At 39.9% G+C, this 27,267-nt stretch overlaps 2 protein-coding genes across 2 annotated transcripts; both read left to right on the top strand.

Annotated features, from left to right (window-relative positions):
• Nucleotides 1–7,846: 7,846 nt before the first annotated feature.
• LOC311589136 (olfactory receptor 11H6) lies at nt 7,847–8,719 on the top strand (the record flags this gene model as incomplete). Its single annotated transcript, XM_084767420.1, has 1 exon — nt 7,847–8,719. One exon carries the CDS (start codon nt 7,847–7,849, stop codon nt 8,717–8,719), a length of 873 nt encoding a protein of 290 aa, XP_084623546.1.
• LOC311589135 (olfactory receptor 11H7-like) lies at nt 8,190–16,453 on the top strand (the record flags this gene model as incomplete). Its single annotated transcript, XM_084767419.1, has 2 exons — nt 8,190–8,227; nt 15,502–16,453. The coding sequence occupies exon 2, from the start codon at nt 15,512–15,514 to the stop codon at nt 16,451–16,453; it is 942 nt and encodes a 313-aa protein (XP_084623545.1). The 5' UTR covers nt 8,190–8,227; nt 15,502–15,511.
• Nucleotides 16,454–27,267: the final 10,814 nt, after the last annotated feature.

Here is a 27,267-nt window from a genome sequence, read left to right as displayed (position 1 = left end):
AGAGGGAAAAGAGGAATCAATAAACTCAAAGATGAGAAACCAAGCATTGCAACAGATACCGAGGAAATTCAGAGAATTCTGTACACTAAGCAAGAAAATGTATAAGAAAAAGATGGGGAGTGGGGATTGACTTTCACACGAACTCTGGTGCCCCATATTTGACCACGTCCCCTTGATGGGGAGGCCTGGTGACACTCAGAGGAAGGATAGCAGCCTACCAAGAAGAGACTTGATACCTTATGAGCATATACAGGGGGAGGAGGTCCCCCTCAGTCAGAGTCATAGGGGAGGGGAGTAGTGGGAAAGTGGGAGGGAGGGAGGAATGGGAGGGCACAAGGGATGGGATAACAATTGAGATGTAATATGAATAAATTAATAAAATATTAAAAAACAAAGAAAAAGATGGATTTCTCAATGCATATTACCTACCAAAGTTAAATCAAGGAGAAGTAATAATTTAAATAGATACAACAACCAATGAGATTGAAGCAGCAATTAAAATTCTAAACAAACAAAAGATGGAACACAAATAGCTAAGAAACATTGAACAAGTTTTCAGCATGGATGTGAGGAGCTCTGGCTGTGACATCTGTCACCCCACTGATGGCCAGGGTTGATTCAGCTGATCTGGCTAGCTAGGTGGGTGTCCTCTTCCTCCCTCGCTGCTCCATGTGCGTCTCTCCCGAAGCTACATGCTCAGTCAAAGAGGATGAATATACAAGTAGGGAATACGAGTAGCCACGCTGTGTAACGATATAAATGTATACGTTAAAAAAGAAACATAATTTTTTTTTAAAAATCTCACAATTATTCGGCATCCTTAACCAGCAGGGAAATTCAAATTACAGCTACTTTTGACTTTTGTTTTAGTTTAATGTAAGACCCCATTCTGTAGGCTGCCTCCCCATTTGTGTGATGGTGTCCTCTGCTGCACAGAAATGGTTTTGTTTCATTAGTCCCATTTGTTAACTGTTTTTGTTGATTGGCTACACAACGGGGAACTTGTTCAGGAAGGGCTCCTCTGTAACACTGAACTCCGGAATATTCTCTACTCTCTTTTCTATCAGATTTTGGGCTTGGAGTCTTATGTTTTCTTTTCTTTCTTTTCTTTTTTTTTTTTTTTTTTTTAGATTTATGTGTTTTATTTATTTATACATGAATGTTTTTATCACAAACTCCAGTTCAGTTCCATCTAAACTGATTCTCCCATTTCCCTTTGGCAAACCAACCAGGAACAGGGCTTATTTTTGGTGAAGGCATTTTCTCTTTCTTTACTGACTAGTTTTACAGTTTTATGAAATAATCTAGAGTCATCAGAGAGGAAGCAGTAGACATGAGAGCTGGCTCATCAAAGCAGTTCTCATCAATTGAGAAAATGCCTCCATGAGATCCAGCTTTGAGGGCACGAGTCCACACGGCGGGTGTAGGGTTCGCAGGGTTCAAAAGATGAGGTCCTCAATGCATCCTGAGGAGGATGACTGTGTTCCAGAGCTACACAGAAATGTTCACCCACCCCCCCAAGAGCGGCCTGACTGGGAGGAAACACTTAGCAGCTCGATGTATTAGAAAAACCCAAGCTGAGATCATCCAAGATGGCATTGATCACACATTGTGTCTGATCCGCAGAAGAGCAGTGACTGCACAGCCACCAGGGAACCATACTGAGAGCTTCAAAACACAGTGCTGATGTTTCCCAGAAAGAAGGAAATCCTGTGATGTGTATTGTCCATGCTTTCCCGCTGCAGGACCACTGAACCCCGCTCAGGTGAGCTCCCAAGGGACCCGGGGCCACCGCCACTGCTGCTGCTTTTCAGGTTGTGACCTGGCACAGTGTGGGCCAAGAAGGTGACATTCCAGGAGGGGCTGCTATTCAAGCCTGAGTGAGGACTGCACCGCCCACACCACCACAGGCCTCACAGACCTGCTCTCACAGGTTGTGGGACCATGCTCAGTGCTGAGAGCTGGGTTATGCAGAGGTGGATACTAGGGGCAGCACCAAGGTGGGGGCCCATGGTGAATGGAGCACACCATGGAACCAGAGACTGACTCGGGAGGTGTGAATCAACAGAGCCACAAGTTCCCCGGGAAAAGGAGCTGAGCTGGGCCAACATCAATGGTTTCTGTGAGCTACTCAGTGAAGACTTTGAGGGGCCTCCACTTGCCACCTGCTTGATGGCCCATAAGATCCAGTACCCACAGGAGTAGGAGGCCATCCAGGCCTTGACAGCCAGCAACAATCTGGTGAATTGAACAGGAGCAGGAGAGCTGGCCCTGAGGATATGGAAGAAAGAGAGCTGACCCTGAGGACACAAGAGCAGGAGAGCTGGCCCTAGGATGCAGGAGCAGGTGAGCCAGTCCTGGAGACATGGAGACCTGACAGCTGACCCCACCTTGAGGACACAGGGGCTGGAGAGCTGGCCCTCCCCTGATCACGTGTGATCAGGTGAACCAGCCCTGCCCCGAGGACACAGGAGCAGGTGAGCCCACCCTGTTGTGATGGCATGGGAGCAAGAGAACTGGCCCTGCCATGATAATAACTGGCCCTGCCCTGAGGGCACGGGAGCAGGTGAGCCCATCCTGTTATGATGATATGGGATTGGATGAGCTGGCCCCATCATGATGATATGGGAGCGGGTGAGCCGGCCCTGCCTCAAGGACATGGGAGTGGGAGAGCAGGGCCTGCCATGATGACACGGGAGCAAGAGAGTGGGCCCTGCCCTGAGGAGAGGGAAGTGAGCCTTGATGCAGGGCTCTGAGTGGACCTCATCCAAGCATCTACCCCATGTATGACCTGCTGGAACACATAAAGGGTCCAGATTTGCAGATTCAAAAATTAAGAATCTACTTGATGCACAGCAACAATGGGATATCTGACAGCAGTCCTAGTGAGGATCCGGTAACAATAGTGCAGGCCTCCAACCAGACTCGTGACTTGTAGCAATGAACATTTGAAAGTAAACATATGTGGACAAAAGGCTATACTGCGTGATATACTACAGCTTCTGTGACAAGATTTTTTGTTTGTTTTATTTTACTGGGGGGAGGAGAGGGATTTTGGTGTATGACGTGTAAATCATAGACATTCAATAAAATAAATTTCTTTAAAAATCCAGCTTGAGGCGTTTTCTTATTTCTCCCTTATTTGGCTAGACTGGTTGGTCCACCTGCTCTGGGATCCTTCAGTCTATGCCTGTCCAGCTTTAGATTTAAATAGCATGTCCTTCCACGTTCTGGTTAATTACATGGCTCAGAGGTTAAACTCATTGCAGACAGTCAGTTTCCTGGCTAGATGTGTCGCTGGTCTGTGAGTTAGTCATAATAAGTCCTGCTCACGTATAAGAGGTACATAATAAATGTTTGTCAATCAATGGTTTTTTAAAAAGGATTAAGTAAGTCTATTCTGAAGAGTCTAAATTAGGTAATCACAAAAAACACATGGGCATGTGTTTGCATGCTTAGATACACAGGTGGGATTTCTCCTTCTCCCTCATTAACCTCCACACTGTGCCCAGGTACATCATTTCCTCACAATACCACTTGGGAAAATATAAACTGATATAGGTAGAATTAAATGCACTCACAAAAACATAGGCACAGAGAAGGAAGCAGGTACCTCCCAGCAAGCACACTAGAGAACCATGAAAAATCTCTTATGAACTATAAATAATCTCTTATGAGTATCATAAGAGATTAGCAAACTCATAATAATCACTGACTTGAAAAACTGTATTATTTGGTTCAAAATATCAAAGGATGTAAGTCTCTGAAGCCACAAGTAATAGTTTCCATCTATAGCTCTGCGTATAGTCTGTGTAAATAAGGAGATTTCGTATGGCAGCAGTTTCTCTAAGATCATCCTTGCGGAGCCAGAAGTGCCAGCAGGTATGTACGGAAGCCTGCATGCACAGCACTGCTGCCTCGGAAGCTTCTGCTCGGAGCACAGACTTCTGGGGATCCTGTAATCCTGCCTCCCTTTCCGTAAGAAAACGTGTTGGATTCTCCATTCCTCCCAACACAGTCTTAAAGTAAAGTGTGTGTGTGTGTGTGTGTGTGTGTGTGTGTGTGTGTGTGTGTGTGTGTAAATATATTTACACTGATGTAAATATAGAGTCCCTGCCATTAAATGTACAGGGGAAAAAATGCTGTCCAGATGTGTTAATACTGGAAAAGAGATCGTTAAATTCCTGTCAAAATTGGCCTCGGACACGTACTGCTTTGTAAAATAGTGATGTTTCTTCCAGGAGGAACAGCTAAGGCAAGCTGTTGTTTTGTCAGCTCTGTCGGCAAGTGACAAATGATTGAGTGCAAGCTGAGAAAAAAAAAGAAACCCAGTAGTCTCCTTTCCTTTTAGACTTGATCACAGACTGACCTTAAGACATAAATTTTTTTAAAGAAGAGCAAGCCCCTTCTCTTATATTTTTTAAAATCACTTCCCTGGACAAATTGTTTAAAGTTTGACGTGTACGTAGAGTAATAGAGGAGTCTGGCTCCCTTATCAGTTTTACAGGACAGACTTCTTAGGTTCTTCGTTCTCCTCTTCACTGCAGCCACCCATTCATACACCCCTAGAGATAGGCAGAAAGGCCAAAGAAGTAAGTGCAAACTGCTAATCAGTGTATTTTTTAAGATAATATCATCAACAACAACAACAAGTGCAGTGATATTTCAAACTATCTGTGACGTTCTCTTGCTCAAATCCCATAGATAACCATAATTCCCCTTCGGCGCAAATAATGTCCACAAAGTCTGGTGCATTATAAAGTCAAATCATTGCCAAGGTAAGAGTTAAAAAATAAAAAGTCTCTTTCAAGGCCACACACTGACTTGGAATTCTATTTCTCTTTTCAGTGCCATGAGTTTTCTGGCCTGTGAAAAGGGTAAGTCAATCTGTTTCATACCCCTGGGCAATGTATGTTTTATGCCAGATTAAATTTATCATGTGGCTTATTCTATTCAGAATTATTTCATTTAATCATCATTGGGATAAACATCGTTTCTGGCCCAAGCATATGGAGAGCTGCAAAGTTACACAGTTGAAGGAACTGTACACACATGAGTATAGAGATATAATAGTACTCTTCCTTGATTTGATAAAGCAAAGCTTCTAAAAAGAAAGAAGTTTTTTCATGATAACACTTGTACCCAGAACTTAACACTCTAACAGGATGGACATTGTTAAATGACAGAGTAAATAAAAAGTTGATGGAGTACTACAATTTAAATTCGGTATGTAAACTTTTATTTTTATTGCAAGCCTAGTAACTGTATTTCCAGACAATAATGGCAAAGTATGTGGCCTCACAAGTGTAAATATAGTTATGAGAATACACCTGAAATTACAGTTCTCTAATGTTGTAATCATACTACGCTGAAATAAACCACTTGAATAAATTACATTTTCATAAAGACCACGTGAGTTAGGGCTAAATATGTAACTCAGTTAATGGGGTGCACAAAGCCCTGGGTTTGATCCCCATCACTGCATAAAGCTGAGCGTGGTGACACATCCCTAAAATCCCTGCATCCTATCAGGAAGTGGAAACAAGGGGACCAGGGCTCAAGGTCATCTTTGTATGCATAGTGAGCTTGAGGGCAAGATGGTCTATTTGAGACCCTATCCCCAAAAATAATTATAAAAATAAAAGAATTTTTTTCATTCTAAAAATGTCACTACTCATATCCAATTGACCTTGGCAATAAAATACCTATCGCTGAGTTTGCTCCAGGTTTGACGGACATGAAGACACTGACCTCTTGCTGTCTACAAAGTGCATAAGAGGGCGTAAGGATGGAATTCTGTGAGTATCTTAGAACTGGTTTATATACAGTCAATTATTGTATTAAGTCAAAATACTTGTCATTTAAAATATTGGGTGCACTGGTCTGCACCCTCTGGGCCTATCGATGGGACTTCCAAGTCTGTGAACAAGTGGGTCTCTGATTCTTGTGCCTTCTCTTGGGCTTTTTTCCATTCTGTAGGTTTACCTTGCCCAACTTTGTTGTGATTTTTTTTGTATCTTATTTATTTTATTTTGATATGTTTGGTTGTTGTCTCTTAGAAACCTGTTCTTTTCTAACAAGAGACAAGAAGGGAATTGATTTGGATGGGAGGGAAGGTGGGAGGAACTGGGAGGGATAAAGGGAAGGGAAACTATAATCAAATTATATTGTATGAAAAAATAATATATCTTCAATAAAATGAAAGAAAGAGAAAAATAAATAAATAAAATATTGATGGTGTATTACCCAGGAAGCCTAAACCAATATCTTCTGATTGTCAGCAAAATATTCAACTGTCTGCTCTGATATCAACTACTGATTCGGCCAACAGCAGGAGAACTTTCCAGTATCTCTACATCCTAAAATAATCCTCAGTTCATAATTTCAATTAAATATAGTTTAATTTTTTAACTAATAATAAATAAAGCAAGATTGTAAAGGAAGAAATTACACAATGTAGAGCTTAAAACAATGCCGCAAAAGATAGAAATTGCCCATCAACAAGTTACCTTAAAGTCAAGCCATACTAATGGATATTACAACTTAGGTGAAGGGAGAAAAGCCAGGGGAAATTGTGACCTGCAGAAGAAATTTTGTGAAGGGAACAAATGCCTGTCTGCAATTAATTTTAGACTTTACAATGATCATCATAGGAGACAGAACTGACTTACTTTGTATAGATTCTACAAAGATTTAAAAAAAGAATGTCAGGATTGCACGTAGAAATAATAAAGGAGATAAGGTTTGCTCAAGATTTTTTTTCAGTATAGTCAGGTTCTTTTTTATTTTATTATATTATATTAATTATTCATATTACATCTCAATTGTTAGCCCACCCCTTGTATCCTCCCATTCCTCCCCCCTCCTGCTTCCCCCCCTACTCCCCTCCCCTATGCTCAAGATTTTTAAGGTGCTTTAAGAAAACCAGCACTCAAGAAAGGAACAACTGGATTTTGGGGGGGGGGGTTCGAGACAGGGTCTCTCTGTGTAGCCTTGGCTGTCCTGGACTCACTTTGTAGACCAGGTTGGCCTCAAACTGGAATTTTTTTAATGTTTTTAATTGAAAAATAAAATCATTCGTATTACATTTCAATTGTTATCCCATCCTGTGCATCCTCCCATTCCTCCCTCCCTCCCACTTTCACTCCATTCCCCTTCCCTATGACTGTGACTGATGGGAACCTCCTCCCCTTGAATATGATGCTAGGGTATCAACTTTCTTCTTGGTAGTCTGCTATCCTTCCTCCAGTGCCATTGGGCCTCCCCATCAAGGGGACATGGCCAAATCGAACTGGATTTTTTAACAGGTCCAGATGCAACCAGGGAGGGTGTGATCGCAAAGAAACTAGGTAGCTTATTCCCAAAACATTGTCCAGATGCCTGGGTACTGTGCGGCATCTGCCTAAGAACGGAAATGCAACAGGGCACAAGTCCACCCTACAGTTTGATTCTTACCTGTTTTTATTGAATTTCTTTTTATAAAACTGATTACAAAGGCAATTTAGCATGATTTCCCTTCAGATTTGTACTTAATTGTACTTCAAATTGTACTATCCAAAGTTCCTACAAAGGACAAGGGTTTTTACTATTACGGATGACCAGAGTCCAAATGAGCTGGTTTGTACAACAATTACTGGTTTTGCACATACCTTAAAGTGAACTCATTTTATCTCTGAGTGTTATCTCTTTTTAATCTCTTTATGTTGTCTAGTTATGTGTATGAAAATATTTGTTACCATTCATTTCTTGGGCTGTTTCTGTTTTTCTAACAGCTTTGAGATCTCAGAACAACACGATACATTCTGTGACTGAGTTTATCCTCCTGGGTTTCAGTAACCAGGGGGAGATGCAAGGTATTTTCTTCTCCTCCATTCTGGTTCTTTATCTCCTGACCTTGCTGGGGAACGGAGCTATTGTTTGTGCTGTGAAATGGGATCGGAGGCTCCACACACCCATGTACATCTTCCTGGGAACCTTTGCCTTTTTAGAGATATGGTATGTTTCTTCCACCGTCCCAAACATGCTGGCCAATATCCTCTCTGAGAATAAGACCATCTCCTTCTCCGCCTGCTTCCTCCAATTCTATTTCTTTTTCTCACTTGGCACAACAGAGTGTTTCTTCCTGTCAGTTATGGCTTATGATCGGTACCTGGCTGTCTGCCGACCGTTACACTATCCCTCCATCATGACCATGAAGTTCTGTGTGATCCTGATTTGTGTCTGCTGGGTGAGTGGATTCCTCTGCTACCCGGTTCCGATTGTCCTTATCTCCCAACTCCCTTTCTGTGGACCTAACGTCATTGACCACTTTGTGTGTGACCCAGGACCGTTGTTCGCACTGTCCTGCATCCCTGCTCCTTCCACAGAGCTTCTCTGTTATACCTTCAACTCGATGATTATCTTTGGGCCCTTCCTCTCCATCTTGGGATCCTACACGCTAGTGCTCAGAGCAGTGCTCCGGGTTCCCTCCGGCGCCGGTCGCACTAAAGCTTTTTCCACATGCGGATCCCACTTAGTGGTGGTGTCTCTATTCTATGGGACTCTTATGGTGATGTATGTGAGCCCAACATCGGGGAACCCAGCAGGAATGCAGAAGATCGTCACTCTGATTTACTCAGCCTTGACCCCCCTCTTAAATCCTCTCATCTATAGTCTCCGAAACAAAGACATGAAAAACGCCCTAAAGAAAGTCCTGGGGCTAACAACTATCCAAACCTGAGACAGTTTTAAAGAAGCCATGGGTCACTTTTTATATTAGCATGTTTAAAAATTACTTTGTTATACAAAGTAATGGGATCTACTGTGATATTGCCACAGGCTCCTCAGAATTAATCATGTCCATACATACGCCTTTTTTCGTTGCCTTATCCCCATGTAATCCCAAGTTTTTAATAATCCCTCTTCTTTAAGTCTAGCACTTTTCTTAGTTCAGTTTCCACATACATGAGTGAGCTTGGCTTTCTGTGTTTCCCTTATCTTAACATAATATTAACCAGTTTTATCCACTTGCTGCAAGTGATAGGATTTCATTGTTCTTCATTGAAGAATCCATTTTGTGTAATTTTTTTCTACTCATTCATTGATATTGACAGGTGCGTAGGTGGATTTCATACCTTAGCTGTCATACACAGTGCCACTGGCGTCTCTTCTGTACAGTGGCTTTAATTCCTTTGGGCGTACATCTGGTAATGGTGTAGTTGGATCATAAAATAGTTCCAAGTTTAAGGGGTTTTTTTGGAAGAATTTTCATACTGTTTTTTATACGGGTTGTACTAATACATTCCAAATGAGTCACTTGTAACTTATGTATAATAGCAATAAAAAATTTCCTCAAAAAAAAAAAAAGAATTGCTTCATTTACATATATGCCAACTCACTCATCTTTCACAGTTCCCAAACAGTTCAAGTTCAGTCCATTGATGACAAATGCTCATTAATAAAGCTTCATAAGTATGTATGACCTTCCTGAGTAGTTATAGGATATTAACATATACATAAGCAATAACATGAATATTCTTCCTCTATGATATATATTTGAACCTCAGCTGGTGGAAGAGATCAATTGTATACTTATCTGAAGCTTTTCAATCTTTAATCATCAGAAAACAAAATTTATTAAAAACACCACATGTGTGCACACACATGCAAATATATGCATATATATTTGATCTTGGCTTTCTGTGTTTGTATACACACACACACACACACACACACACACACACACACACAGGGGACATAGTTTGAGGCTACCTTTCTCACCAAAGTCACAAGATGGTCACACCTCTACTCTTTCTACTTCCTTCTCCTAAAAATAAAATAAAAGCCTTTCTTCCTGCTGTGACTGGTGAGACTGCACCTCCACCTCTCTCCTGCTGATCACTGCAGGAGGCTGCATGAACAGTCTTCCTATTTCATCTCAACACATGTTTTCAACTGGAGTGATTTTATAATATTTATTGTTTTATTCTATTCTATTTTATGGGTATGAGTGTTTTCCCTGCATGTATATAGACACTACCTGCAGGCCTAGTATACCAGGAGGCCAGAAAAGAGCACTAGATACCACGAACCTAGCGTTGCTGGTGGTTATGAGCAGCCATGCGGATGCTGCGAGCCAAACCCAAGTCCTCCTCAAGAATGTATCAAATGTTCTTAACTGCTGTGCCATCTCTCCAGACCAGCAACGAGGATCTTTATTTGTAGTGCTTCCTCCCCATGCCAATTTGACAATTCCAACATAACAAGTAATAGGAAATAAAATAAGCTACAATTCTTTCATTTAGCACCTCGGTTTCCAAATCAGACAGAGATCAAACTGTGCCTCTCAGAAATTTACAGTGCAGTCAGATGTATCCAAAGAAAATGAGGCCAAGAATAAGTTTCATTTTTGTATCCATGCTTATGCTAAGAGAGGAAGATCATCACCTGAGGTAGTCTCCCTGACATCAGAGAACACAACCCAGGCATGGTACAGTGTTGGGCACAAAGATCCTGGCCTCCAGCACTGGGGGAGGGGATGCCTAGCACTTCCACCAGAGCCCTCCTGGCAGCAGTGTTCAGGGACCATGGTCATGTGAATATAGTATTATCTTAATTCCAAGTTTTATATTGAAAACCACACATTGTACTTCCCCCCCCCCCCACAACTGAGATTTTACTGGTTGAGGAACGAAGACACTTCAGTTCTTAGCACACATGCCCAAACTATGAAGAGTCCTACACTGTGTTCATGTACCCAAATGAAGAACCAAAGGTTGTTTCTTTGGAACTTGTCCCAGCCTCAGACTTGGCAAGTTTTTCCTGAGTTCTCACATAACAATCAAAAACGTATAATAAGTTCCAATGACTCACAACTTTATGCCACATACAGTACATGCTCAAATTTCCCGTCTTTCACAGCACATTATCACAACTGTTAGGAAAATAAAATACAGTCACCAAAGTCCTTACAGTTCTGACAGGGAAAGGACTGCGGAGCGGCTCTTTTAAAGAAGCGGCTCTACTAGAAACAGGAGACCAGATATAACTGAAAATATTCCAGACACAAATGCTCGACTGAGACTCCAAATCGCCTTTTAGTATGCTCTGCAGTGTAGGATATAAAACCAGCCCCCCTCAATGATGCAGTGTTATTGTGACCCCCGAGACAGTCACAGCTTCTCCTGATTCAGTATCCTGCCAATTTCTGGTTGTACCAAAAAATAAAAAAAACAAACAAATGTTTTACCTCTTTAAAAACTCATTTATACTTTAAAAGGGGGAATGAGATGGGATTCCCCCACCTCATAAAAATGTTTCTAGAGCTATTAAAAATTCGCTCTTACAAAATAGTTGATAAAAAAATATTCCTCTGGATTGTACAAGAAGGGAGACAGGGACCACTGACAGACACGACACATGCTTAGTCAGTCTTGGCTTCTTTTCTCCCTCAGAGGCTGGACTCCTGGTTTTCCGTCTCTCTGCTTTCTGCAGACAGATCTGTAGTTGGCTGGCCAGCACCTCAGCTTGCTTGCCCTTTGCTCCCCTTTTCCCTTTTGTTTGCAGATTTTGTCTGACGATTTATCCTTTCTTAAGACCCGTTTGAGTTTGCATCCACGTTGGCAGGGGCAAGCTTGGCCAACGGCCTCCTCGCAGAGCAACCCTTGGCCTCCACCTTCACCGCTTTATCCGTGCTGACCTTCCTCTTGAATATGAGTGGTGCTGGGTGGGAGAGACATGTGATGCCGAGTTACCACGGCGATGCACTGCCTAGCCTCCACAGCCACAAATGTACTTCTAATCCGCCATATTTACCCTTGTCTCTCTGAGTCAAATAGGCCCTTCAGAACAATAATAAGAGCCAGTGAGTGACTCGGTGAGTAAAGGCGCATGCTGGTACACCTGACAACCCGAGTTTGAGCCTGGGGGTATACTTAGTAGAAGGGAATCAACTCTCAAAAGTATCATCTGACTTCTACATACATACCATGGCGCACGCGCATACACATACACCCATAACACGTGTGTGTGCACATGCATGCACGCATGTCCATAAATAAATAAATGCAACCAAAAAATTAAACAAGTTTATTTTAAAAAGAAGAATGGTAACAGTCTCCATCTACTGCAAAAAAAAAGTTTTCCTGATGAGGGAGGAGGGCCACACTTACCTGTAGGTGAGCACAGATATTCAGAACGCAGCTAGGGATTATACTGGCTTAATACGGGGTAGTTGTAGATTCTTCTTTAAGATCCATGATGTCACTAGCCCTAGGTAGTTGTCTAGATTTCCAATACCAACTATGATTTCCCTCTTGTTGAGGAGGTCTTAAGTACAATTAGAGAGCTGTTGGTTACCAGCAAGGTATGTGTGTCATGACTGCACCCTTGGGCTATTGTGCTGTGTTGGTGGAGGCTGTGATTTACATATCAGACCTGCATGGAACTGTTGGTTGTTTCCTTCCTTTGGAAGCTTGCATGGTACCTTCTGGTAGCACAAAATTACAAGCAACTAAGGGATGCTGAGAGTGGGAGAAACAGTCTTCCCTAGAGAAGAGTATGCCAATGAGCTGTCCAAACCAAATAGTCATCCCTAAAATAGTACAATAAACTAAATAGACTGATCAGGCTGTGTTTGTGTATTTAGGAATGTGTATGCATTTGTGTGACAACAATTTTAATGATAAATGAGGATACAAACTTGAAAAAGAACAAGGGAGGGTATATGAAAATGTTTAAAAGGGGGATAGGGAAATATGATGTAATTATAATCTTAAAAACTAAAATAATTTTAACAATAAAATATAAAGAAATGTTTAAAAGAAAGGTGATTTAACTGAGCACTCTATGTACTGCATGTCACAAAAACTGCAGGCCCTGTAGTGAAACACACACTTAGGGAAGCCGTGTGATCTGTGGCACATTATCTTTAATAATCCCTGTAGATCAATTTACCAAAAACATTAATGAAACGTCATGACAAGAAGCAAAGAGGTCCCCGATGACAACATGGAAAATAATAGGTTCATTTGAACAGCGGGTTGAGAAATCTCAACAGAGGACAACACAGTGCATAAATTGAGACCAACACATAATCTTTACACAGTGAGAAATAAAATATTACAATCTTGTAGTGCAAAAGAAGCAAAATCAGTAATGTGTGAAGTGCTTATGTGCAGCCTCCATGTTTGATCCAGGAAAGGAGAGAAAAACCAGTGGCCTCATGCAGACCCCAGGATGACCTAGTATCTGGCAAGCACACTGTTGTTCTGCATGACAGGTGGGCCCACGTATGCATCTGTCTCATTCAATACGCTCAAAAGGCTGTCTGTGGGTATCAGTTCATCTTTCTGCTCAAAACTGGAAGAAAAAGAAAATGATTCCTAATGTTTAGATCACCATGGAATTTGCCCACTTCCAAAGCCAGCGTGCTAAACGGTAACCACGTCATTCCTGGGTCTTCCCCTCCCAGGAATGTGGCTAAGGCCACAGGGAGAATGAGCGTTTTAATGATGTGTGTGCAGAATAGTGAGGAGCTAAATCTACCCACTGAAATGGAAACCGAGAGGAATCAATATGTGATGTTACTGCTTTCTTTCTCAGTTCTCCCTTCATCCATTTCACTGCTCATTAAGAAAGGGTCTAGATATGAGGGTGTGTGCTTGTAACCATAATGCAGGAAGGGGAAAAAAAAGAGTTCTTGAGTTTGAGGCCATTATGAGCTATCTGGGGAGGCCTGAAAGATGGAGACCTTACCCTTGAGGGGAGAAGGAAAAAGAGGGCTAAGGATTCATGTCGCACGTAATGGTTAGCAATAAAAAGGAACCTTTTGCATTAACACCAGCAATTATCTGTGTGTCACCTGCCATCCTCTCCTACGACCAGTATTGTATCTGCACATGTTAGGCTGCAGTTTTTAATGTCAACAAAAATAACCTACGGCTGATATACATTTGGCTCCAGCTTACATGCTTTGAGCTGGGATCAAAATCTATGACGCTGAGTTCAGAGTCATTGTTGCTGCTGCTTCTTTCCAGGTGAAAGGTCTGCGTGGCGCTCTGTTAAGGAATGGTTTCTTTCTCGTGAGGTTTCTTCCGGCTGATGTGGGAGTAATGATATAAACGTATGTGTAAAAAATAAAAAATGTTTAATGAAAAAAATAAGAGGTTTCTTATGTGGAAAGGTGCAGAATGTGTCGTGTTTCTGTAATACAGAACCATTCTTTCGTGATGTCTTTCGAAAATGAATATCAATATGGATTGGTTTAATTCTTAATAATATCTTAGTTTCAAAAACTTAGAATTTCTTCGGTCTTGTCTTTCTTGCTTGCTCTTCATAGCTTCTTGTATTTTTAATATACCACTTTTTTTTTTTTTGGTTTTTCAAGACAGGGTTTCTCTGTGTAGCCTTGGCTGTCCTGGACTCGCTTTGTAGACCAGGCTGGCCTTGAACTCACAGCGATCCTCCTGCCTTTGCCTCCCGAGTGCTGGGATTAAAGGCGTGCGCCACCACGCCCGGCTAACATCCCACTTTTAAATGCATAAAAACATGGTAAATTGCCATGTAAAATTAAAAAGAATAAATAATAGCGGCTTTTATCACTAAAAACAAAGATTTACTTATAAAAATCATAAATTAACTATCATGATATAAATATCTTAAAATACAAAACAGCAAATTGCATAAAATTATTTATGATTATTGACTTTCTTCTCCCGTTACTATTTAATTTAGTCAAAAATAAATTCTCCTAACAAAATCAGCTCCAAAAATAATCTAAATTAATGTCAAATTATAAACTATTTAAATTTGTACAGACTCTAGTCTAAAAATAATGAATGCATGTCCTCACATTTGGAAGTGACAGCACTTTTGTTGCCTCTGAACAAATCTCACTGAAAACCAAACCAGCATAAATAAAAAAAATTTTCACTTCTCACCCTTATTTCAATTTTTTTGTTTTTGTTGTTGTTGTTGTTTGTTTGTTTTAGACAAGGTTTCTTTTTTGTTTAGACAAGGTCTCATTGTAGCCTTAACTATCTTGGACTCACTTTATAGACCAGGCTGGCCTCAAACTCACAAAGATCTGCTTGCTTCTGCCTCCTTGAGTGCAGGGATTAAAGATGTGCACCACCGTGCCTGACTATTTCAGGGTCTTTTGGTTTGGTTTGGTTTGGGTTGGGTTGGGTTGGGTTGGGTTTTTCGTACCTGTTTTTCTGGTGCTGAGGATCAAACACAGGACCATTTACTAAGAAAGCAGTATATCACCAAAATAACAAAGATTAAATTTAATTGGTCTTCCTTTACTGCCACAGAAAACTCATAAAACTTAGAATTCATTTTTTAAAAACAGGCAAACTTTGGAACCAAAGGATATACTCGGAAATAGGATAGGATTTTCTCAAGGCTTATTGTAAAATGTCCAACGCATTTGCCTGCATGAGTCAGTTTCTCGATCCCAAGAAAAGCTTCAAGATGTTTCAGCAACAAAGTAAATCATTGTTATCTATTTTCTCCCCACAGTCTGGTGACCATGAATAAGTCTCAGGACTCCACCGTGACGTATTTTGTCTTATTGGGCTTTCCTGGTCCCTGGAACATCCAAGGCACACTTTTCTCACTGATCCTGCTGGTCTACATGATAACGTTGGCTGGGAATACGGCCATCATTTGTGCAGTAAGGTGGAACCAACAACTCCATACCCCTATGTACTTGCTCCTGGCCAACTTCTCCTTCCTAGAAATCTGGTACGTGACCTGCACAGTCCCCAACATGCTGGTCAACTTTCTTTCCGAAACCAAGACTATCTCCTTCTCTGGATGCTTCACTCAGTTCTATTTCTTCTTCTCGTTGGGCACGACGGAATGTTTCCTCCTCTGTGCCATGGCTTATGACCGGTACCTAGCCATCTGCTACCCACTGCATTACCCTTCCATCATGACTAGGCAGTTCTGCAGTGTTCTGGTGTCCCTCTGTTGGGTCATTGGTTTCTTTGGACATCTGGTTTCCATTTTTTTCATTTCTCAATTGTCTTTCTGCGGTCCCAACATCATTGATCACTTTCTGTGTGACGTAGACCCACTGATGGCACTGACATGTACACCCACGCCCATCGTAAGGAAGGTATTCTATTCTGTAAGTACTCTATTCATTGTCCTCACCAGTCTGTACATCCTTGGATCGTATGCCCTGGTGCTCAGAGCTGTCCTTCGGGTACCTTCTTCGGATGGACGGCAGAAGGCCTTCTCCACCTGTGGATCCCACCTGCTGGTAGTGTCTCTGTTCTATGGGACCATAATGGTGATGTATGTAAGTCCCACATCTGGCAGCTCAGTGGCTATGCATAAAATTATCACGCTGATATACTCTGTTGTGACACCAGCTTTAAATCCTTTCATCTATAGCCTGCGTAACAAGGACATGAAATATGCCCTCCGTTGTGTCTTCTTTGGGAAAAGGATTATACAAAACTAATAAATATGGGGTTGTATGACCAACTCTGGAGAATCCAATGCTTCCAAGGGCACCTTCACACATGTGACATATACTCACACAGGCAAACACACATATACATAAACAGAAGTGAAAATGAAATTTTTTTTAAAAATCTAGCCAGGGCATAGTGCTGCATATCTTTAACCTCAGTGCCTGGGGGGCAGAAGTAGGTAGGCCTCTGTGAGTTTGAGGTCAGCCAGGGATAGATAGTGAAACCCAGTCTCAGAAGAACAACAAAATATGTCAAAGTTAAAGAGATAGCTCAGCAGGTGTGGAGTGAACCAGCCTGCATCTAGAAGACAATGTGCGTGTGTTACAAAGGGTGGGGTCAGGAAAGTGACTAAAACATTTTGGGGGAGCCCAGAAGATTGTGAGGGAATCCCAGACATTAGACATTGAGTTATTTACACCCTTGGAGTTTGGCTTTGCTTTGTTCAGATTGCGACCGTGCCCTGGTTCTTCAAGTAAGAAAGTATTAACTTATTTTTTTTTATTTTACAGGCGTCCAGAGTTGAGAAACTGATTTTTTTTTAAGATTTTAAGTTTTAAAAGAACTTTGGATTTTTTTTAAAAGACTGAATTTTAAGGTGTTTGAATTTGTAAATACTGTGGAACTTTTAAAGTGTGTAAAATGTTTTATATTGTGATGTTAATGTTAATTGATATCTTGGGGATGAATAAAAAAGGAAAGGCTATGACTTAAGAGCGATATGTTTATGTGTCAAGTAAACAAGGGGTCAATTGAACTGGCAAGTCTTATGTCAACTTCACACAAGCTAGAGTCATCCGGAAGGAGGAAACATCAATTAAGAAATTACTTCTATGAGATCTAGCTGTAGGAAATTTTCTTAATTAGTGATTGATGGGGAGGGCCCAGCCCATTGTGGGAAATGACATCCCTGGGCTGGTGGACCTGGGTCCTATAAGACAGGTAGCCGAGCAAGCCAGTAAGCAGAACCCCTCCATGCCTTTGTACCAGCTCCTGCCCCCAGGTTCCTGCCTTGTTTGAGTCCTTGCCCTGACTTCCTTCAATGATGGACTATGATGTGGAAAAATAAACCCTTTCTTCTCCAGATTGCTTTTGGTCGTGGTGTTTCAGCAACAATAAACATCATTCTTGGATTCAATAAAAGACTGTGAATGTAAGTTCACATGTATTAGTTCACCATCCTAATCAACAGTAGGTAAGAGGAACTCGGAATTAGACAGAAGCCATAAATGGGGATACCTTTAGTGAAGGGTGTCAATTGTATGATTTCCCTAGTGAAAGGAGAGTGCGTCCGAAGAACCACTGTGATGGTCTGAATGCAACTGCGCCCCCTAGGCACAGGTCGAACAACTACTCATGGTTTAACATTGTCCTCCATAGTTTGAGAAGTAGATATTTTGTGTATGTTTCAGGGGCGGTGAGGGGGCCAGGGTTGATGAAAAGAAACAATCAGCCATATTTCCACAACAAACAAAGTACCCACATTTTACCTAGTTACACTCTGGGAAAGGTAATCAATTTGATCATTTTGAAAGGCCTTCTAAACAGAAGTATACCCCAAAAAAAAGTCTACACAGAGTAGTTCGTCAGAGAAAAACAATGAAAGAAGTAATTAGTAGCCAGCCAGTAAACCACTGTCACTGTCTGAGGCACCCACATCAGGTGTGTGTGTGTGTGTGTGTGTGTGTGTGTGTGTGTGTGTGTGTATCTGTCTGTCTGTCTGACTGCCTATCTGTGAGTGTGCACATGAGTGTGAATGTGTGTTAAGAAAAAAATCAGCATGCATACTGTTAAACTTATAAGGCGGCAGCAGCTGTTTGCATGAGTATTCCAGCCTAGGAAACATCTGTCTGCCTTCTTTCCCACCTTCATCCTGGAGTAACCAGAGGCAGCATAATAAAGTAGGGGAAAAAGAGAGCAGCTCAGCGGGAAAGGAGATCAGTCTTTAACCAGAGTCAATCATCAGGACAAGTTATACTTTGGACCTAAAAATAAAATTCTGGCTCTAGACTGTACTGGACTTTCTAATTTCTAGATAAGGAATTTTTGTACTGACAGTAAACAAAGTGATTTTTAAAAATTTTTCATAATGGCCAAGATACTAACAATAGGTAAAGATAAATATAGCATTCAAATTTTCTTAATAAATGTGTTAAGCAAAGACTAATGTTCCTTTATATCCTCCCACTTACAGATCATCAAATCAAGTAGTTATAGGTACAAATATTTTAATACCACTGAGTCAAGAAGGGAGGCCTTACTTGAAAGACCAGCTCCCGAAACTCTTGAAAGTATCCTTGTGAAATTAAGAACCCTATGCTTTGGCATGGATAGGACAATCTAAAAATGATGGAGGAAGAGTCCGAGCACCTGATAGGATGGTGCTAACGGCAAGCTTGAATACCCATCAACATGAGTCCTCATGTTCAAGTGACTTGGCTGGACTAGTTAGCTGAAAGACAGTAAATGTTTTGGGTGAAACTCAGTGATTTACAACTATGCTGCTGCTGCACCTGAGGAAATGTTAAATACATAGATGAACCTGTCAAAACTTAGTCTTTTGTTAGTATCCAACTCAGATATCACTTCTAGAAAAAAAATTATCAGTCTGATATGTCACACTCTATGGTGCACATGTGATACACATATTCCAGTTATAAGAGTTTATGTGAGGTAAGGTTCTTCTGTATGTTTCTGCTAAAATGAAAATTCTTTGTTGATAAGAATGGACTAATTTCTTTGGAGAAAAATATTTCACATCAGTATAATACTGAGTCTATTGGGTGGTTATTAGTAATCATGCCTTTCTTGTTTATTTTTGAGACTGTAATTCAATTACATTTTTCCCTTCCCTTTACTCAACCAAAACTCCCTTGTATACGTCTACCTGATGTCCTTCAAATTCATGACCTCTTTTTTATGAATTGTTCTTGTATGCAAATGTATTTGTATATGCATATATTTGTAAATATAACCTCTTGAATCCATATAATGTTACTTGTATATATGTTTTGGGGGCTGACCACTTGGAAAGCCAGTTGGTAAGCTCTTCCCTGGCAAGCTCTGATAAATACTTTCTTTTATAACAGTTGCTTTGGTCATGGTGTCTCTATATAACAAAATAACAATGACTAAGACACCTTCCTCCCTTCTTCTGTATTTACCTCCTTTTTGCTCCCGCAGGGGCAACCCTTTTCCCCACGCCCCCATCAGAGCACATGTGTCCTGCTAGTCCCCTTTGCCTTCATGCCGTGTATTTGTATTAACCTCCCTATCCATTTTCCACAATCACTTGTACCCTGTCATTCCCCTCTACCCACTTCCTACCTTCTTCTGTGTTTACTTTCCTACCCTTCCCTAAGGAGTACGCCTCCCCATTTTCTGTGGTCAGAACACCTGTAGCCTGCTACTCTCCTATGATTCCCCAAACCCCCTCTCCTGGAATTGATCTCATTCTACTTTCCTGGGTTTTGTAGTTACTTTAGGTTACATTCGTAAATCTGACGATTGGTATCTAGAAGCTTCCAATAAAAGAAAACTTGCAGTGTTCATTTCTCTGGGCCTGGGTTACCTCAATCAATATAATATTTTCTAATTCTATACATGCACCTACAAGGCACATGGTTTCACTTTCCTTTGTAAGCTGACTAGTGTTCTGCGGTATAGACGGACCACATTTTCATTATCTGTTCAACAGTGGTAGGATATTTAGGTTGTCTCTATTCCCTAGGTATTGTAAGTGACTTGATATTTTTATTATTCTGGATATTAAACCTCAGTCAGATGTATAGATGTCAAAGATTGTCTCCCACTTTGTGGGCTTGCCTTTCACTCTAGCTCTATGTTCTCTAGAAATTTTATTATGGAAATATATTGGATTTCATCAAAGGCTTTTTCTGAATCTATTGAGATGGTGATGGGCTTATGTCCGTGTCTGTGGTTTATTACATTTATTGACTTGCATCTATTGAGCCATCCCTGCACTTCAGGGATGAAGCCAATTTGCCCATGATGTATAATCTGTTTGCAAGGATATTATTGAGACATTTTGAGTTTGCGTTAATCAGAGATATTGCTCTGTAATTCTATTGTTGCTGTTGTTGTTGTGTCTTTACCTGGTTTGGGTATTAGAGTGATAATGGCTTTATAGAAGAAATTTGGAACTGGTCCTTCTGATTTGTTATGGTGGTGGTGGTGGTGGTGGTTGTTGTTGTTATTGTGGTTGTGGTTGTTGTTGTTGTTGCTTTAGTTTTTGAATGGTTTAAAGAGAACAGACTGTAGATATTTTTTGAATTTCTGGTAGTAAATCCATCTGTTCATCTGATCCTGATCCTGTTTGTTTTGTTAGTTAGTTTTGGTTTCTTTCTTTTTATAGTGTGAAGGCTTTTCACTACTCTTTCAGTCACCTCGTTTGTTCTGTCTCTGTACGCGTTGTGGGTTTCACCTGAGAGAAAAAGCGGGAAAGAAAGAGCAGAACTGGAGAAGTGCTTTAACACAGAAGGGAGCATGAACAGGGGAAGTGCTTGCTTTAACACAAGAGAGGAGCCTTCTGAGCTAACACCACCCTAATGAGCCAGCCAACCGGTGCCACAAATGGCCTATCTGACAAAGTTCTTTGAAATAAACAGACTTAAATGGTGTACATGCCGGGCGTGGTGGTGCATGCCTTTAATCTCAGCACTTGGGAGGCAGAGGCAGGTGGATCTTTGTGAGTTCGATGCCAGCGTGGTCTAGAAAGTGAGTCCAGAACAGCCAAGGCTGCACAGAGAGACCCTGTCTCAAAAAAACCAAAGAGAGAGGGGGAAAGGGGGGAAGGGGGCAGGGAGATTAAGCTTCACCAGAGATTGCAACCGACCAGCCCCATCTGGGAGAAAAAAAGAAGTTAAGCCATGGATGGTCTTGGCACCCTTTTCTGCTTGAGAGACTTTGGGAGGATAAATGGTCCTCAGATCAATGCCCCCGGGGTCTGTTCCAAAACCTTTGATTTGGGATCCAGGAGCGATCCAGCCTGGAGCTGAATTAAAGATTCCTCTTGTGTTTACAGAGGTTTCAAGTCTTCTGGTTCTTCTTGGGGATCAATCTGGGCGTAGCACACCTTGATTTAATTTTGGTGAGTTAGCTGAATCTAGAAAATCATCCATTTCTTTTAAATTTTCTAGCTTGATAGAGTAGTTTTTAATACTCCCTTTTAGTATTCTGAATTTCTTTGGTGGTTGTAGTGTTTTGATTCTGTACTTTTGGGTACTTTCTATCTGTCTTTAGGTTAGCTGGGCCAAGCACCAGTCAGGGTTGCTTATCTTCTCAAAGAACAAGCTCTTAGATTTGTTAGTTCTTTGTATTATTTAAGTTTTTTTCTATTTTGTGGATTTCTGCTCTGATCTTTATTAATCCTTGCTTCAGTTTTGTTTGTTCCTGGTTTTCTGATTTTTTTAGTTCCTTCATTAAGCCATTTATTTGTGCTTTTTCTTTTTTCAACAAACATAGCATATTGGAAACATAGATCTGCTCAATTAGGAGATGCCATATACTTTGTACTGCAAAACAAAACAAAACAAAAACAGTATCTATGACATACATTAAAACGAAAGACAATAGACAGGCAACTTAAATGAGTGCTGAGTAACAATTAAGAGACACTAATCACAGTTGCCCACACAACCATTCACTAGCTGTTATAGCCACTCAGGAGAAAAGCAAACAAACAAGCAATTGTCACTAGGCCGTGAGATTATCTAGAGCTATGAAAGTCCCTTGTGAGACTGCTTTCAATTTGTCCCAGAGGTTTTACTGTGTTGTGTTTTCATTTTTTTAATTTAGTTCTAGGAAATTTTTATTTCTTCGGCACATTCAGCATTCCATAGTGAGTTACTAAATCTCCATCAGTTTATGTTTTTACCAGAGGCTTTGTGCTGTCTAAGTTTTATTGCATTGGGTTAACATAGGATACACAGTGTTCTTTCAATCTTTCCAAATTGTAAAGATTTGTTTTATGTCCCCAGATGTGGTCTATTTTAGGAAATCTTTCATGTGCTGTTGAATAGGATGTATATTCTTTGGTGTTTGGGGAGAATACTCTGTAGATACCTGTTAAGCCCATTTGATGTACAATGTCAATTTGTTTGAGATTTTTCCACTCATTTGTTGTCCAGATGACCTGTCTATTGCATAAAATGGCTTATTGAAAGGCCCTAATATTAACAGATTGATATTAATCTGTATATTTAATTCCAGTAGTAGATTTTTAATTAAATTTTGTGCCTTTGAAACCGGTGCAGATATGTTTAGGAGAGTAATGTCTTCTTGGTAAACTGTTCCCTTGATTAGAATGAAGTGCCCCTCTTTATGTCTCCTGACTAATTTTATTTTAGAGTCTATTTTGTCAGATATTAGGATAGCGATTCCTGTTCTCTTCATTGTCCCATTTGATTGGAGTATTTTTTCCAGCCTTTTACTCTAATGTGGTGCCTTTTTTTTTTTAAGAAGTTGTGTTTCCTATAGTGAGTAGATAGAAAAATTTTGGGTTTTGATCCATTCAGTCATTCAAGCTGTGTCTTTTGATTGGAGAATTGAGGCCACTGATAGTTAAAGTTGTTGTAGATATTTAAGGTGTGTCTTGGTTGTGATCATTATGTTGTTGATTTTCAGTGTTGTTATTTGTGTTGTCAGTGGTATTCTGTGTCTTAATGATTATGGTTTTGTATTTCTTCCCACAGTCTCTCCTCTATGCTTATGCTCTTCCTCCATTTAAAATAATGTTTCTTGTCTTGTGCTTAGGTTTGGTTTGTTAGATATACATTACTAATCTGTTTATGCTATGAATTTTTTTTCTTCTCTTTCAATCATGGCAGATAGTTTTGTGTATTTTATTATTTTGTGTTGGCTGTCATAGTCCTTTAGGACTTGGAATGCATTGTTGCAAGATCTTCTGGCCTTCAAAATTTCCACTAAGATTGCCAGCAGTTGTCCTGATGGGTTTCCCCTTATATGAGACTCACATTTTTTTCTCTTGCAACTTTCAATACACTTTTTTGTTATGTGAACTTAGTGTTTTAACTATGATATGCCATGGGGATTTTCTTTTCTGGGTCTTCTCTACTTTGCTTTTTGTGTGTTTCCTATATTTGTATGTAAAGTTCCCTTAGTTTAAAGAAGTTTTCTTTTATATTGTTGTTGAAGATCTGATCTATGTCATTGACTTGGGTTTCTTCTCCCCCACCTTGCCTATGTATGAAAGTTTTAGTTTTTCATGGTTTCCCTTATTTCCTATGTGCTTCTCTTGTGTGTGTGTTGTTGTTGTTGTTTTGCTTATTTGGTCTTGATCCTCTATTTTGTCTTCAAGATCGTATAGTCAATCTTCTGCTTGACTCACTCTACTTGAAAGACACTCCTTTGCGATTTCTAATTGGGCTATTGGGTCTTTCAATTCCATCTTCATTTCAGCTTGAGTCTCCTTCAATGTCTTTATCTTCTGGCTTAATTTTATTCTCAAGTCTTACACTGTCATCATCACTTTCATCAGCCTTATTTTTGTGTTATCTTGGGCATCACTTGTGCATTTATTTCCAAGCTTTTTCTCTTTGATTTCACCGAGTGCGCTCCCTCCCTCTCTCTGTCTCTCTCTGTCTCTCTGTCTCTCTCTCTCTTTCTCTCTGTCTCTCTCTCTGTCTCTCTCTCCGTCTCTCTCTGTCTCTCTCTGTCTCTCTCTCTCTCTCTCTCTCTCTCTCTCTCTCTCTCTCTCTCTCTCTCTCTCTCTCTCTCTCTCTCTCTCCATCTATCTATCTCTCTTTCTCCTTTCTTGGGGAGGTTGTTCTTTGAGGAAGTTTATTATGGTTCTTTTAACTTCTGTGTTTGGGAGTTCATCCAGAGAATTCTCATTGAGAGGCATTTCTGCAGGACTGTTTGGTTTTGGAAAGAAGATACAGTTGGTATTCCTGTGATGAGATCTGGGCATATGGACTTTGTTAGTTCTGAGTTTGTTTTGGATGGAGCGAGGTGGGGGGCACAATATATAAATTGGCCATTTATATATCTTCTTGTTGTAAATATTGATTGACATGTTCATAGCAGCTTTATTTGTAACAGCCAGAATCTGGAAACAACCTAGATGTCCCTCAACCAAAGAATGGATAAAGAAACTGTGGTACATTTACACAATGGAATAATACTTTGCTATTAAAAAGAATGAAAGTTTGAAATTTGCAGGCAAGTGGATGGAGCTAGAAAAGATTATCCTGAGTGGGGTAACCCAAACCCAGAAAGTCATGTATGGTTTGGTGAGTAGATAGCTAGGATACTGGTCTAAGCCCTTAGGTGCTTCTCTGTAGTGAAGGCAGGAAAAGCCAGGTTAGTCTGGTGTAAGGATTGTAGGACCCAGGCAAAATCTTGTTACTGAGGAAAAGGTATGGTTGACATGGTTGGGAGTATTCAACAGGTTAGACCCTTAGTGAGGATGCTGGCAGACTGGGCATGTAGTTCAAAGTTGGAGGTGACTCAAAAGGTCCTATGAGGTTGATGCAGGTAGGGCAAGTCCTGACAAAAGCATAGGTGATGGCTGTGGTGCAGAGGGAGATGGTGTGACTAGGCATGGGTATAAGATGTGCTACAAAATACTTTGAGTGATGTTGGTTTTAATTCTTCTTTGAGAGTCTGGTAGAAATCTGTGATGAATCCACCTGAACCTTCTTTTTTTTTTTTTTTTTTTTTTTTGCTTGAGAGACTTAATTACTGCTTCTATTTCTTTGGAATTATAGATCTGTTTAAATTACTTTTTTGATCTTCATTTAACTTTGTTAGGTCATGAATATCAAGAAATTTATCCATTTCTTTTAGGGTTTCCAATTTGATCAAATACAGATTTTTTTAATTATGTCCATATTATTCTCTGAATTTCTCAATGTTTGCTGTGATAGCCCCCTTTTTAATTCATAATTTTATTAATTTGGAAATTCTCTGTATGACTTTTAGTTAATTTGGATGAGGACTTACCAATCTTACTGATTTTCTCAGAGAACCAGCTCTTTTTTCATTGATTCCTTATATTCTTGTGTTTGTTTATATTTCATTTATACCAGCCCTGAATTTGATTATATCTTGCCATCTATTCCTTTTATTTGTTTGCTTCTATTTTGTGCATGACAGTCCTGAGTTTGATTTTTTTTTTGTCATCTACTCCTTTTGAGTGTTCTTTCTTCTTTTTTGTTCTAGAGTTTTCAGGTGTATCATTAAATTGCAAGTGTGCAAACTCTCCAATTTTTTGGTGTAAGTACTTAGTGCTATGGACTTGCCTCTTAGAAGTGTCTTCATTGTGACCCAAAAGTTTTAGTAGGTTGTGCTTTTATTTTCATTCAATTCTAAAAGCTTTTAATTTCCCTATTTAACCTAATTTTTAGTTCAGTAGAGTATTGCTGAGGTCCCATAAGTTTTTAAGCTTTGTTATTTCTATTGATGATGTGGTGGTCAGACAGGATGCTGAAATAACATGGTGTTATTTCAATTTTCTTGTATCTGTTGAGACTTGCTTCGTTCCCAAGTATGTGGTCAATTTTAAAGTTTCATGAGCTGCTGGGGAGACAGTATATTCTTTTGTGCTTGGTTAAACATAATCTTTAAATATCTGCTAGGTTCGTTTGATTTATGATGTCATTTAGTTCCAACATTTTTCTGTTTAGTATTTGTCTGGATGACCTATATTGGTGAGAGTAGGGTATTGAAGTCACCCACTGTCACTATGTGAGTCATAATATGTGATTTAAGCTGTAGTCATCTTTCTTTTCTGAACTTGGATTCCCTTGTGTTAGGCACATAAACGTTAAGAATTACAATATCCTCTTGGTGTTTTTTTTTTCTTCAGTGAGTATGCAGTATCCTTCTCTATCTCTTCTTATTAGTTTTGGTTTGAAATTTATTTTGTCAGATATTAAAATGCCTACACTGGCTCGTTTCTTGGGTCCCTTTGCTTGCAATATCTTTTCATCCTTTTACCCTGAGATGATATCTATCCTTGATATTAAGTTAAGATGTGTTTCTTAGATGCAGCAGAAGGATAAATCCTGTTTCTGAGTATAGCCTTTAGTCTGTCATTTTATTGGGGAATTGAGACCATTGATATTTAGAGTTATCAAAGAGCATTCTTTATTAATTCTTGTTAATTTGTTGTTATAGTGTGGTGGTTTGCCCTCTTTTGATTTGCTGATCTAGGGTTGTTCATCCCTTGTGTTTTCTTGGGTGTGATCACTTCAATTGAAGTTTTTCTTTAGTGCCTTCTATAAAGCTGAGTTTATAGATAGATATTGTTTAAATTTGATTTTATTATAGAATATCTTGTTTTCTCCTTGTACAGTGATTGAAAGTTTTGTTGAGTATAGTAGTCTGGGCCATCATTTATAGTCTATTAGAGTCTGTAGGACATTCATCCAAGCCCTTCTGACTTTCAGTCTGTATTGAAAAGTTGAGTGTTATTCTAATAGGTCTAATATATTGCTTGGTCTTTTCCCCTTGCAGCCTTTAATGGTATTTCTTTGTTTTGTGCATTTAGTGTTTTAATTACTATGCGTTGTTGATAATTTCTCTTCTGGTACAACCTATTTGGTGTTCTGTATGCATCTTGTACCTTGTTAGGCACCTCTTTCTTTAGGTTAGGAACATTTTCTTCTAGTTTTATTGAAAACATTTTAATGCCTTTGACCTGGGTTTCTTTTCTTCTTCTATTTCTATTATTTATAGATTTGGTTTTTTCATATTGTCTGGGGTTTCCTGGATGTTTTATGTCTAGATTTTTCTGGATGTACTATTTTCTTTGTTTCAT

Source organism: Acomys minous, assembly GCF_964271855.1.
Source record: "Acomys minous genome assembly, chromosome: 18".
Lineage (NCBI taxonomy): Eukaryota > Metazoa > Chordata > Mammalia > Rodentia > Muridae > Acomys > Acomys minous.
The sequence above is the reverse complement of the archived record's forward strand: the minus strand, read 5'-3'. Positions and strand labels throughout refer to the sequence as shown.